General features: G+C 42.3%; 1 protein-coding gene across 4 annotated transcripts in view; it reads right to left on the bottom strand.

Moving 5' to 3' along the window:
• Positions 1–15000, bottom strand: part of fam135b (family with sequence similarity 135 member B) — a 49033-nt gene that overhangs the window by 5923 nt on the left and 28110 nt on the right. For all 4 annotated transcript variants that reach the window (XM_031585653.2, XM_031585652.2, XM_031585654.2 and 1 more), the window contains 9 exons: positions 10912–11065; positions 9382–9431; positions 7632–7787; positions 7130–7203; positions 6234–6388; positions 3851–5984; positions 3398–3564; positions 2746–2837; positions 2548–2645 (listed from right to left, as the gene is read on the bottom strand). In XM_031585653.2, coding sequence (XP_031441513.1) covers positions 2548–2645; positions 2746–2837; positions 3398–3564; positions 3851–5984; positions 6234–6388; positions 7130–7203; positions 7632–7787; positions 9382–9431; positions 10912–11065 — 3080 coding nt within the window. The remainder of the gene's footprint in view (positions 1–2547; positions 2646–2745; positions 2838–3397; positions 3565–3850; positions 5985–6233; positions 6389–7129; positions 7204–7631; positions 7788–9381; positions 9432–10911; positions 11066–15000) is intronic.

Below are 15000 nucleotides of genomic sequence, written 5' to 3'. Positions count from 1 at the left end.
TACACCTTCTGGTTTTCCACCGCTCTCTAACATCAGAACTTAGCACCTTTTTGTCACACTGTTCCATGCTTTGAGATTGTGATAAGAGATGATGATATGACAACAGATGCCCCTCCATCTGCATATCAACTCCCAAGCCATTTTCCTATTGTTAACTTCAGGACAAATGGATTGTGAAAAGTTTCCTTCAAAGAAAGTTTTGATTTCATTAGATTTTGCATTCTGTCTCCTTTTGAGTGCTTCATCAGTCACTTTCTCTCAGTGTCTGTGTGCATCAACATAGCTTTAAAACCCATGTCACAGAAAACTAAAGAGGTTAAATTGTAGTCAAATGTTTGTCCTTTTTAGTCTTCTTGCTTAATTTTAGTTATATCCTGATAATGCAATTCCCTTATTGTACCTTCAGCAGTTTATGTTAATTTCTTTATTATGATTTGCTGTCACATGCCATGGTTGTTTGATGGCAATGGCAAAGAGTCCAATTACTGAGCGTAAGGAAAAGCTCACTACTAGACACTATATCATTACTAGACACCATATCATTTGGCAATACTACCACCTGCTGGCCATAGTTTCCAATTGCAGGCTGGTACTGAGACCATAGCATGATCATAACTGGTAGACAAGTAGCATAGATATCATCCAACAAAATGTAATGTAATGTATAAAGCCATACTTTATATTAGCATTGCAGTATTTATAATGAAGTGTTATGGTGATGTTCATGGCAATCTGTTAACAAATGCTTATGCTTTACATTCTAAAATAATATTATTGTATTTACTAGTTTGAATTTATCATTTTATTACCATGAACAAATTATTAACTTCAGCACGTACAAAAAGATTAAATGCTGCTTAATGCTGTGTTAATGTTAACTATAGTATTTAGATGATGTAAGTGGACCCTTGTTAAGTGCTCACATTTACACAGACAAAATGCATTTTCGCAATCATTTTAGACTGACAAATAATATAGTTGGTGGAATTTGTTTCCTTTTATAAAATCTAAAAGTCCTTTTTTCTCCTCAGCAAAATGTCACTAAATGTGTAAACACCTCCTACTAGTGATTCAAAAGGAAACACTGCTTGCCTCTTTTACTGAACCATAGTGATCAGCATAAAGCTATCATAGAAATAGAAATGCTTGCAAGTGTTTGCCAATGTTTGTGAATTTCAATGCACCTCTGATAAGCAGACGTCTCTGGAAAGCCACATGTAGTCCCTGAAGAGCTTAGAACTAAGCCAAGGGATAAATATTGTCTGCATATAAGCACTCCAGCTCCACATCACATGTGCAGGGGATTTGGGGAAACATTTTACATGCCATGCAGTGTTAGCTGATGCTGCTATACTATAAACAGATTCATGGTCAACAAAAAGAAAACACAATGCTGTTTTCAGTTGAGTGACAGTTGGAGGTCAAGTATTAGAATGTTTTTGAGGATAAGTAAATCTAACAATGACCAAAGAGAGTGCCCCTTGATGTTTTTGTTCTACTGTTGCTAAGTGACAATAGACCAATGAGAGATTAGAAAGGATCTTTGTGCTTTGTCTGGTTTGGAATTGGCCTACTACAAAAGCATTTGTGATGTGTTTTTACAGACTTGTAGGCTACATACATGATGGTTGCTTGCCCAAAAATGCATCAACATCATTTACATATAGTATTTTACTAAACATGGTAGATTTGTTTGCTAGTAAAAATCTCTGATACCATTGTGTTTATGTAGTCCTCCTGAAGCAGGTCACTTTCCCCCTATATAGGCTACCCCTACAGGTTACCCCTGAACTTGTATTATCTGTCATGATGCTGAATCCAAACTGATCAAAACTGTCCTTTTAAATCAACTTATCAATACACTGATGGATCTTAAATGGCCATCAGATTAATGATGGCCTTGTGTGGCCAGATAAATATTCTAGAAAAAGTCCTATCCACAAAAGCCTTAAAAGGGAAATGTAATATCAAACTAAAGCCTGTTATTTTATGCACAATGTTATACCTTTATGGATCATTTCATGCAAATCAGGTCAAAGAGAAGTAGTACCACATTTCATGGACACGGTAAAAGCTGCCAGGAACCCATGCTTATGGGAGAGAAATGATGTCGAGGCAATAGTGTGAAATTATACCTTGTAGTGAGATGAATGTCCTTATGGTTTCTTTGTGGTAACAGGATGTCATTGTATTGTATGGATGGACAAAAAGATGTGACGTCTGAAAGACTGATGATCTGTGTAGATTACTATAGCATGTCTGTGTTATAGGACCTGTCTAGTGGTGTGATTATGATGTGACAGATTTTCTGTAAAAGCCGCAAGAATTGATGGAGAAGTCAGACTGGTAGCAGACAGACTTTGATTCATTTCATTTTTGTAACCTTGGCTAACCTTGCCTCAGGAAATGGAAAGTTTTGAAAACGTTGGCTGAAGCCCTCAACACAAAAAGACTCAAACTTTTCAAATTAAACAAAAGAAAATGCTACAAATGGATTAAGGCATGTTTTTACTTAATTTGTGTTGTAAAGTTAAGTTCTGAACCTACCTGATTCTGTTGATGGTGAGGTTGTACAGTTGGATATGCTGAATAATTTCATCCAGTAGCCTGTCTGTCATTGTGTCAAAGTCTGCAAACGTGTCCGTCTGACAAAACAAACGAGTAACAAATTAATCAGTTCAGTTTAATCAATTCAGTTCCATGTGTTTGTGGTCACAGAGAAGACTGTCATCATCCTGACCATACCTGGTTGCGTTCTGACATGAGGAAGTCCAGGCGGGATCCTGGTAACCCAAGCTCTATGAAGGTCTTCACCAGACGCAGGTCTGCACTGTTGCCTTAAAGGAGAGGAACATTCCAGATGTTAGATGAACAGTTCTCGACATTGGCAGGTGGTAGAAAACAACTGCTGCAATTACTGCTGTACTGTGGCTCACCCACAACCATTGTTTAAATGTTGTTCTGTGCATTTGGTCTTCAAATTTGACATCTAGCTAATAGTGTCAAAATCACCACTGTTGTATTAAAAAGCCATTCAAGTAAAACAAAAGTCTTCAGTACTCAATGGGTTAAAATCAAATATGGCACTTTTTCAGTCAACATTTCAGAACAAAGAGACCATAATTGTGAACGAGTCAGTCCATTACTTATGAATACTGTCATTATTAGAGAGTAACACTTATTAGGATTATAATTATTGCTATCCTAAGGGTGGACACATTAATATGTGAATGATTAATAATGTAATGAAAACAATGGCTTAAGATTGCTTTCTCAGTACGTACACATTTATCCACAGCAACAGTAACAGCAAGAGTGTGTAACAGCAGCTAAAAAAAACTAGTCTATGAACAACCTGGCAAGGCCAGAATTCATTCCCTTCTTTTCTTTCCCTTACCATCAAGGCCGTGAACACAAACAACAAGATGGATGCCATCCTCAAACTCCTCCTCATCCTCCTCTGGGGGGAAGTAGGGTAGACGAGAGGCCAGGTGGGGCAGGTCACTGTACAGGGTCGCCTGGAGGTTGAGCTCTTTCAGCAGATCCTCTTTGGCCTTGTAGAAACTGGATGTAAATGAGACAAAGAGACTCAATTGCAGGACAAGCTTTGAAAGCACTATTACTGAGACTGAGGTAAATTACTGAGTATTATGGTCTATTATTGAACCACATTGCTGTTCCATCACTTGGCTGATGTGAGTGGTACAACACCCCTAGATTAGAAGCAAACTAATCGCTTTAGAGCAATGATACATATATATCATTTAAGACTGTCACTAAAAATATCATTGGAAAATCACACATTCCACATTTTGCATGAGAGCTTTCAAGAGTAAAAGTTTCCACTCACTAGAGCATCCTCTCATTGGATTCTTCGTCTTCGTTCTCCGAGGCTGAGGAGGATGAGAGGATGGTGAAGGAGCCCAGGGGCTGATGGGTAATGGGAGACGTGGCCTGGCGGGTTGAGATGCCGCTGATGGAGGGCGAGTCTCTGAGCACGGAGGAGAAGGGGAGGCAGGTGGGGGCACAGGACACGGACATGTTTACCACCTCCACCACCTTCTTATTCATGAAGGACAGGCCGGAGCTGGGCCCATTGGAGGCTTGCCCCCCTTGGCCCCCGTCTGCTTTCTGGGCCTCCCTGTTAATGCCTGCCAGGCCTATGAGGTCACTGCACCTCTGTCTCTCATTGGATGCGGGCTCTGTGACACCTCTGGGTATCACCTCTTTGAGACCACTGCTAATTTCAGTCCCATCTGCTGTAGGCAAGAAGCCATCAGCTCCTTTTGGCAGGGAATTTATGTGTTGATAATTTGGATCTTCCACCGAGAACTGTAGTTGCGAACTGTGGTCACTAACGCCTTCTGTTCGTGCCGTTAAATCCAGCACCACCTTGCGCTCACACGTCTCACTTTCCAGCCCACAGAGTTCTACCTCTCCATCAGAAACGCTAGAATCTTCCAGACACTCCTCCGCTGCTATCTGATCCTGCTCCTCAGTCCCCTGCCCTGACATGAAGTGCTGGAACATCAGTTCTTCAGGTACAGTGCTTAACATTGACAATGCCTCTCGGTCAAACTGGCCACGCAACTCCCCTGCATTGCCTGGACTCGTGGTTGTATCTTTGGAATCAACATCTTCTGCTTGCATGGGGTTTAACCTCCAATCTAACTGGGTCTCATCCAGCAGACCCCCGTCCAGTTGCTCCCATAGGGATGAGAGAGGCTCCACGCTTTGTCTTTGTTTTGTTGGTTCACTTCCTTCGTCTGGCTCGATTCCACTTGTCGTATCGCTCTCTCCTTCCCCTTCCCCTACATCTTCATTGTCCCTGTCTTTGATCTCCACCTCCACCTCTTCCGTATCGTTCTCCAGCGCCTCCAGATCCTCCTCGGTGTCGTCAGGGCTGCTGATGTGCGGCGCGGAGGCTGACTTGGTGAGTGTGCTGAGGATCCGTCTCTCGTCCTCCTCGTAGGGCAGCGAGCTGATGGAGGTGAGCGATGCCTGGGTGGCGCTGGGCAGGCTGCTGTGGCTCTCCGTCTGCAGACCCTCCAGGGACCCTGGGTGGCCCAGCCGGCGAACCCTGATCCCAGTCTGCTGGAGCAGTAGCGCCTCTCCACCCCGGCCCACTCGAGCCTCGGACGACCAGGCCACAGAGCTGGGCTCGCTCTCGATGCCCGAGTCTGAGATCACGGAGGAGGAGCGTTTCATGATCTTTGAGCCCCCAAGCTGGAGGCGGTCCTCAGCTCTCCGCCTATCAGGGTACAGCGGCGGCGTGGTGGGTTGGATAATGAGCGGGCCTTGAGTCACAGACGTACTACTGGATTGGGTTGGCAGAGTGTCAATCTCACTGTCTCCATCACCCTCGTCGTTCCCAATATGCTTTGTGTGTGGCTCAAGAGAACTCTCCATTATATCCCCATTCTCTAAATCCACTCTCTCAGGCTGGTCTTTTTCAGGAAGGGATGTGACTGGTTTGGCTCTTGTGTCCTCTCCCCAAGATGCATGTACGTGTAGAGGGTCTTCACTGCCTGTGGGTATAGTCTCGTCGAGGTCTGGGCGTATTTGGTGAGACTGGACGATTTGGACAGTCTCTCCCTTGTATGGGTCCAATTCACTGGGTCTGATGTTATTATACCTAAGGCCTATCTTTGGGCTGTTTTGTAGTTCTACATCTGTCTCCAGCTCAGCTTCTGCCTCACCTTGATCCTCAAGTGTGTAAGACAATGGTGGCGTAATGTCCCCACAAGTCAGGTCAGTTGGGCCACAAGGTTCACACAATTCACTGTCCATCTCTTGTCCTATCAGGGATATGTAAGTGGGCAGGTCCATGCAGTCCTCACTTTCTGGCTGCTCCTCAAAAGCATCAGGTGAGTCACTGCGCAATGCGCCCAGACTGGCACTTCCATTGGCAGCAGTAGTGGGAGAATCAGTGGTCGTTGGAGATTTGTTGGCGTCATCTGATGTTGGCACTTGTGGTTTCCACTCTGAAAGGCAAATTTGTAGAAATGAGTCAAGACATAATACCTTGCAAAGGAATTCAGAAACTGAACTAAATTGATATTAAGGGACTGTTCCTTCTGACTATGCCAGTATGCATAAATGCTTTTATTTAGTCAGTACATTCCATGAGTCCCCTTAGTTCTGGAACACAAACTGCTAGAAGCTGTATGTGATGTCCTCACTGGGAGTCGTCCAACATTAAAAAAAACAAGGGTCGAGCAAAGGCCCCTCACCCAATCTTGGACACTCCACATATCTGTCTTCAAAGATGATGGGCAAGCTGTTCCAGTCCCCATCGATGTCCAGACACTCCACGGGCAGTGGTGGCATACGGGTCAGGTAATCCGAGCTCCGCACTTCCCCAGCCACCTGGCTGTGTCTGTTTATCCTAAAGATATCAACCATTTAGTAGAATGTTAGCAGAAGCTTTTATTCAATGGGTATCTAGTGGGAGTCAAGCAATTGTAGTGCCTTTGTACATGGGAACTGAATCCATTCTTTGTAACCAAGTATGAATCAAGTGAGCACCAGAGCATTTTATGGAGTAAGCAGTGTTATTCGCATGTATAAAAAAAACTGATATTAAAAGTAATTAAGCTGAACAGAAAACAAAATGATGAGGTTGATTTTCTCCATGCTAATTAAATTAAATTAATATGAGCAAGTTAATGATGAACCTGTTTTATACAGCTGGTGGGTTTCTGTGATCATTTTATGAGGAAGTGAAACTTGAGAATTAAAAACTGTATTATTATATTTTAATCAGGTGGTAACTACCCACAGGAAGCATTTACAGTTGGTAAGTCTTATATTTTACTTGCTCACTTCCCAGACAAAATTAAATTGTTTGGAAATAAGAAAATTACAGTAATTTAAGATGAGACTTGTTAGATGTTTTTTTGTTAAATAGCACTCATGTGCTAAATTCCAATTAGCTACATGTTCATTGTCATCAGAGCGGGAAAAGATATGTGTTAAAACAGAAGGTTCTCTTTCCTGCTTTCAAATAGCTTGATCATTGGACAAGTCATGCCTTCACGTGCTGTGTGTGTTTACTTAGAGTGTGATTAGGATTTGCATGTATTATGCCAAAACAAGAGGCACACTATCAGGCTAGCAAGGGACTTACAGATCTTCCTGGAAGGTTAGCGACAATTCCTTTGGGTGTTCAGTGAAGAAGTAGGCCTCAGAAAAGCGTCGGACCTGTGTATCATGCACATATCATAGTCTCAGTTTATAAATAAAGCCTTGTGTACAAGCAAGAATGAGTCATTCAACATTTAGTCAAGAAACACAGGACAATGGTAATAAATATGTAACAAACCCATACAGCAAAAACCATTATCACCACTGAATGAGTACTCTGAGTTTTTACAATTGTGTTCATGCATCTGCATTTATCTTTTTTGTGTGAGAGCATTTACATTTCATATATGTATGCGTATCTGTATTGTCTATTTATGTCTGAGTCTCATTTGAGTGTGTGTGTCTGTCTATTTGTGTGTATATATTTATGCACGTGTGTGTGTTTGTGTGTGTGTGTGTGTGTGTGTGTGTGTGTGTGTGTCTGTCTGTCTGTGTATATATTTTAAGCTTGTGTGCAAGTACGCACACTATGAGTGCACACTCACCCGCAGTGTGTGGTGCTCCTGTGTGAGTTGCGCCAGCACCAGGGCGTTGGGAACCACCGCCTCCAAAAACTGGGCCCACAGAGCGGCCAGGTGGGCACACAGTTGGGATAGATCTCTGCTTATCTGCTCGGCCACTTTCTCATGGCCACCCTGGAGCTGGCATTCACAAGAGACACACCCAAGCCTGGCATTACTATCACCAACTCTCACAGTACCTCCAAAACCAAATGTTGCTTTTAACATTGAATGCTTTCAAAAGCTCGGCCCCTCAACACAGTGCTAGCTTTTTAGTAAACCACAAGCTCACCAGATTAGATAGTTAGGAAATTGAAATATAAAATATAGGCAAGGCCTATTATATAATTATTCGAATTATTATAATATATAATAATTCATACACATTGGTAATTTAAAGTGCTTTACAAATGAGCAGATAAAAGAAGAAAAATCAGAGATTAAAACAGTGAAGTACATTATAAAAGAATATAGACAAATAAAGTATAAGATAAAACGCTAAAAGAACATAGAAAAAAAAAGTAAATAAATAAAAAGTAAAGTGCATTCATTCAGTTAACAAAAAGTGTCTGAGAACAGTAGGGTCTTAAACCTAGATTTGAAACTGGCTACAGTTGGAGTACATTTGATGTCATCAGGAAGTTGGTTCCAGAGCTGAGCAGCATAACAGCTTTAATTCTTAAAATTGGTATTACCAACAAATTTTTCTCCAATTATCTGATAGGTCTAGCAGGTGTGTACAGCCTAAACATATCTGAGAGGTATTTTCTCTAAATCATGTTTTGAGAAAACGCATCTAAGTTTGGCTATGTTTCTGAGATGGTAAAAAGCTGACCTAGTTACTGCGTTCACTTGTTTGTGAAAAATGTGATCACAGTCAATTAAAACTTCACAGTTTTTAACAATCTCCTTTACTTTAAGCCCTTTGGTGTCAAGATGAGTAACAATACTAAGTCTCTCCTCACTTACTCCCAGAGTAAGATTATTTCAGTTTTGTCCTCATTCAGCTGAAGGAAATGTTAAGACATCCAGCCGTTAATTTGGTCAATGCATTAACAAAAAGATAAGTGTGTGATAAGACCATAATACCCTGAGAACTAGTCACACTGAAGTTGATTTGGAAATAAAATATTCCATTAACACACTGCTAAAACAACCGCATAACAAAAAGGTTCCTTTATATGAGTTCTGTTCTTTGTAGTGTATGGTAACTGCTACAAAACCCTCACCCACTACAAAAAAAGACAGCCACAGGTGTCTTTCAATGGCACTGATGCTGCCCTATGATGGGTACAGTCACTGTAAGTGTCTAGGGATCTCACCTCTCATTAAAGCACAGTATGCTCCACAACATTTCTCATCTCTGAGTCTGTGACTATAGGCCCATGTCCTCCATGTGTTCTCTTGATTAACTCAAACATGTCCTTACAGTGAAATGTATATGCTCCCAGTGAAATACAACACAGTTTGTGAGAGAAACCTAGACCCTGTTAAAATGCCAGGTTAATGATATCTTCAGATGCATAATTTACATCATTAGATTGCACAGGGACATGTCTAGGATTATACGTAATCCTTTCCCCGTAACTCTAAAAGGCTGTATGACAGTTATAGAGGACTTCCTGCACTTTATCGAGGGCCATCAAAACACAGCAAGTGTCTGTGAATTGCAAACATAAAATGGCAAATGCTTTAGGAGGACTTCTGAGAAAGTGGTTTCACATTGGTCACTGACCTGCAGTTCTATTGAGAGTTGATTCAGGGTCTCTTCAATGGGAAGTTCCTCTGTAAAAAAGAAATGCACAACATTAGATTCACGAAAGCAAACAACTTAAAGCTATTCTACATATTTACATTATTACACATGATATAGAGAAATAGACTCTAGCTTCAAGCTTTGTTGACATAATGTGAAGTGGCACAACAACTATGCATTGGCACTCAAGGTCATTATACAGCCATTCATGATTTCAACAACATTCAATTATATTACATTACTCAGCCATTCATGATTTCAACAACATTCAATTATATTACAATACTCTGTATCTATGGAAAAACAGAGAATTCACCGACAGATTTTGCAATCATGATGCACAATTACACAGTCCTTACGTGATCCTAACCTCTGTAAGTGTTGTCTAATGGCGTCTAACAATGCTAGATGTTTGTTGCCACTGGATGCAAAGGAGCTGTAATTGCAGGGGTGTCAGGCACTGGTAATACGAAACTAACCTACTGTATGATTATGCATTTGCAGCTGGTATGCTACAGCTGGTATGCTACATGGTCTCTACTTGTGACCAACAAACACACAGTAAAGTGTGTCACCAGTCACAATTAACACAGAATGTTAAGGTTTTCTTCACACAGTTCTTCAATCCATGTTCTAAGACAGTAGTAACCCATCAAAGCTCCATATGACCTTCTAACCAGGACAAGCGTCTCCCCATGCAGTCAACAAAATCACAACAGGGGGTGCTTTCACTGGTCCAGGTAGAGGGTTTTAGTGGAACCATGTGGTTGGATAACTCATACCATTCAGGCAGGGTTAGTGCTGTCTTTTGGTACATGGGCATTTGTACAGTTGGCAACTTTCAAGGCTGACTCGGTGAGAATCGGTGAAACTGACCAAAACAAGTATATTTTTTGAGATGCATTAGGTGCATTGAAGTCAATGGATTTATTTTTTTTTCGTGCAAGAGGACAGCAGGACATGAAAGCGTATGTGTGGCAACCCTGAATTTGATCTCATGTGACTTGCTAGGCCCAAGTCAGCCGTTTGTGCTTTACCCTTTTGTCCATGGGTCATAGTGACCCGAAACTATTTTCAAACATTGCAAAAGTATAGAAATTAGTGATGAAACTCCATGGCTATGTACCAAAAGACAGCACTAACCCTGCAAGATATTTTACTTGAACAGAATATTTTATATTGAACGAAATTTGCTTAACTCAACCCAGATGGAGAGCTTATGGGTATAATTGATAGGTTCTGCACAGAAACCTGACAGGGCTTTAACTTCCTTCAGGCAGTCAGGGGTTCAGCTAACAACTGACATGAAGAACCAAAGGAACTGCTGCTTGTCTCTGGTGGCTGGTTCGCTGCTCTGACTGGTCTATGTGTGATGCCACTCTACAGTCTCTACCTGTGTGAGCTTGGTCATGGGTAAAACCAGTTGGTTCAATCCAAAAACATGGTGATTAGTTTCGCTGCTTGTTTCTGGTTCTCACAGGGTACATGTTGGTCTGTGACGCTACTCACCGGTGTCTAGCTGCGGGAGCTCGGGGTAGGCCTTGGTGAGGGAGGTGTGGTGCGTCCGCAGGCCTCGGTGTGCCATGAGCAGCAGGCGGCACAGTCTCCGGTGCCACGTGTGAGCTTTCTGCAGGCAGTTCTCCGACGGCACGTAAAAACTCCCCTGCACAGAGACCCGTCACACAGACAACAGATCAGCCAGAGATGGAAGTATGTGCTGCATTGGCAGTCTTCTGCTTTCATGCAAACACTTTCATACATGCACAAGTATGGGGACACCTTGAATACAGATCCAATCAGAAGTAGGTACTTTGAGATGGAAATGTATGGAATAACCCTTGTAGACTATGTGGTATCAATCTGTGGTATAAGCGGCGTAATGGCCTTTAAAGTGTTCCATTAAATAGACTAGAGACTAGTCGGACAGGTATCATGGGGTCCTGGGCTCTACCTTTTCTTTTCTATCAGGAAATCTGGTATTGTCCCCTAAATTTGAAAATAATAAATTCATATTATAATTAGTGCTGTCAAACGATTAAAATATTTAATCGCGATTAATCGCATTTATGTCATAGTTAACTCAAAATTAATCGCGATTAATCGCAAATTTTTATCTATTCTAAATGTCCCTTCGTTTATTTATTTTTTCCATCATTTTATTTTTATTTTAATGCCCTTATCAACATGGAAAAGTGGATTGGCTTGCTTTATGCAAATGTTTTATTTCATTGAAAACCAACATTGCCAAACAGGGCGGTACAAAATAAAATTATAAAGTGCACATTTCAGGTAAACAAGGACTCAGCCTATAGTGCAGTTAAACCATGGCTTAATATTTTCTTTTTTTCAAGTTTGCTGGGATCATAGCAGTCAGGCCTCTTATTTCAGAAACAATGAACCGTAACAGTTAGATTACCAATAAAAGGTAAGCCTACTACTTCTTTGCTTTCAGCCAGCTGCCTGTTGACATTTTCAGACAACAGTGAGGCTCGCTTCTTTTGCACAACACAACTTTTAAAAGTAAACTTTCCATTCAGAAGCTTTTTATCATCCATTTCGCCGTATCGCGCTCACCATTCACTCAAACCGTAATGTTAGCCTACTACACAGTTTGCGAGGCCAAAAAGAATGTTAATCTAAAAAAAAATAATAATAATAAAATTGCGTTAATCTCGCGATAAAAAAATTAACGGCGTTAAAATGGGTTTGCGTTAACGCCGTTAATAACGCGTTAAACTGACAGCACTAATTATAATATAATAACATTTACTAAAATAATTATATTTCAATAAAGTTGAGACTACAAGTATGCCACACGGAAATCCTAAACTACTTACGATTTATGTGTTCAATACTTAAAATTTGAAAGCTTCCATGATGCCAAAAGAATAAGTGTTTCACTGACAGCATTACATAAATTATTTTACACTTTGCATGAATTCTCTTTAGTATTCACAGCAGCAGCCTTCATTAAGACACAAGCCCATGGCCTGATCCCCTCAGCCCCATTAACCAAACACAGTCCTTCATAAAAAGCCCACTGGCTCCATGCATCCTCCATACTTTACAAGGCCCCCCTTTAGCCCCTGTGAGAGCAGAGCTTGTCATTGAAGTTATGGGATAGAGCCGCCTGTTTGGCATGCAGCTGTGAGCGTGTTATGTGTAGACCCCCAAGCCCCAAATAATTACTGGGGGGTGGGTGTGTGGGGTGGGTGTGGGGTGGGGGGGATCAAACAGGAGAGCTGCCGCACAGAGTAAACACGTCCCCTAAACACAGCTTGTGCCGCATCATTAAAGAATACGGGCAGGAGGGGTGGAGGTGCGGCATGGACGTGGCACTCAGCCGCGGAGTCGAATGACCTCCACGGAACCCCGCTGACAGGATGTAGCGACTCTCCGTCACCACGGGCAGGGACGCTTTTTTAGGGAGCAACGTGTGCAGTTTACTTCAGGATATTTTACTTGTAATCCCCCTATGTAATATGCAATGTAAAGATTCCAGTGGAGACAGTGTAACTCTTCGTATGCATATTGTAAAGATGATGCATGATCCCAAGGTGATCCAAGCTGCATACTTCCTAAAAGAAACATCCAAACCAGGACAGCTATATCAATGAAGTCCACAGGTATAGATAACTGAAGTAACACGCCCATCAGCCACCTCTGACAGATGTGACAAGGTGACATTTTTTTTAAAGAATTGTAAGGTTGTATATTAAAAATAGTTTTATATGTTTTGGGGGCATTTAGGTTATGAGACTATGCTCTTTATGTTTAGAGTACAGTTTTCAAGAGCTAATAATATACCTTTAACTGAAATTCCCCTTTTTAACCAGCAGATGGCTCCCTCACCACTAACATTTCTGGTCCCAGACTCAAGGCCAATATTGTATCAAACACACTCTGGCTCAGATCAAAATGCGCGGCTCCATCACTCAGGCTCCGGACTGGGACAAACGCTCTGGATAAAGAAAACCTGACCACAACACTGAACAGAATACCTCCTAACTGAGTTTGACCCGAGATGAACTGTTAAGGGTTTACAACTTGGTCCTTACTTTACACCTATATGTTCTCTGTGTGTGTGGGTGTACATGAGAGTGTGTGTGAACATTATTGTGCACATACATGTGTGTGTGTGTGTATGTAAGTAAGTGTGTTAGAGAGAAACAGGGTGAGAGAGTATGTACTGTAATTTGCTGAGCAGCTGTGAGGGCCTCTATCATCATACCTCAGCACACTCTGTAATTGCAGCTCCACTGGTTGGCGGCGCGCAGAGGAAACAGCTGGATGGGCACTTTCATATCTCTCTTTATAGCTGCCTGCTGCCCAGTCTCATCCATGCTGAGCCAGCCAGCCAGGGATGCGCATATTTGAGGTGACCTTGTCATTATCCGTGTGAAAAAGCTAGCCTGTCTTTACCAGAAATATGAGCGAATGAGCGTTGCGAAACCAAAAGCTGGTGACATCTGTTGTGGCGACGTGTTTTGACAAAGCGTGAGGTGTTTTGTGTCCCTCTCCGTTTCTGTGCTATTGTCGGGGTTAAACAAACACCGCTGAGCACGAGTCTGAGCACCTGTGATCCATGGGAGGACGGAATGCCTGCGTAGCCACGGTGACAGCGGCCGTATGTCACCGTGGATGGGCAGCTGCAGTGCACCATGGGAAACAGCTGCCTGGTGATGCCATCTGCTGTCGCTGTTGGGTGCGGTGTGCAGGCAAGCCCGCATCCCCGGCAACACAGCGGCACAACAAAGCCTCACCCATCAATGCTCACGAATGCCATGCAAACTGATGGCTGTGTACTGAGACCGAGCACAAATATCCCTTATTAATTCCTCTTTTAGACTCTCTCTCTCTCTCTCTTTCTCACTGTGTTTTTCTCTCTTTATTCTGTCAAGCTTATCTGTCTGTACTGGAGATCTGTTCTGTTTCTCATTGTCAGTAGTTGTCAGTCCTGTCAGGCGCTTTCTTCTGTCTCTCTCTCTTGGCACGCCTGCCTTCTCTACAGTAGAACAACTCACTCTGACTCCTCCCTTCAGCCTTCCTCATCTTTCCTCTCCCGCAGCCTTGTGGTGTCGTTGAGGAGAACGCACTCATTATTTCGTTTTTCTTTATTCTTGCTTTCCTAAGTGATTTATCATCTTATCTATGTGGCACAAAAAAATGCATTCAAAAAAGCCATTCAGACACTAGGGAAATGTCTTAAAATAATGGAGCGTCAACACTTCTGCTTCATTTCCCTCCATACCTCTGGACGGCACCCAACCCCAAACCAGCTGATAGGCTTCTGCTTCTCACGCAGTAAGCAGGTCCTGCAATCAACTAATAAAAAATTAAAAAAACTTTTCTTCTTTAATAAAAGACAAACACAGCACAATAAACGAGTAAAAAAAAAAAAGTGCTGAAGGAGAAGTGTGGCCGCCGCTGGGTAAACACGTTCGAAAAAAAAAAAATAGTTGCCGACCGGAGGAAGGCTGCTAGCTACATATTTCACCCCTGCAGGTACGTGGTGGTAAAAGGCAGGACTCGTTAAAGTGATCAAACGCTGCAAGTTGCAAGTCCCCCCACTACTCCACCCCCCCCCCCCCCCACCCC

Source organism: Clupea harengus, chromosome 19 (genome assembly GCF_900700415.2).
Source record: "Clupea harengus chromosome 19, Ch_v2.0.2, whole genome shotgun sequence".
NCBI classification, from domain to species: domain Eukaryota; kingdom Metazoa; phylum Chordata; class Actinopteri; order Clupeiformes; family Clupeidae; genus Clupea; species Clupea harengus.
This window is presented reverse-complemented; position numbering and strand designations above follow the sequence as displayed.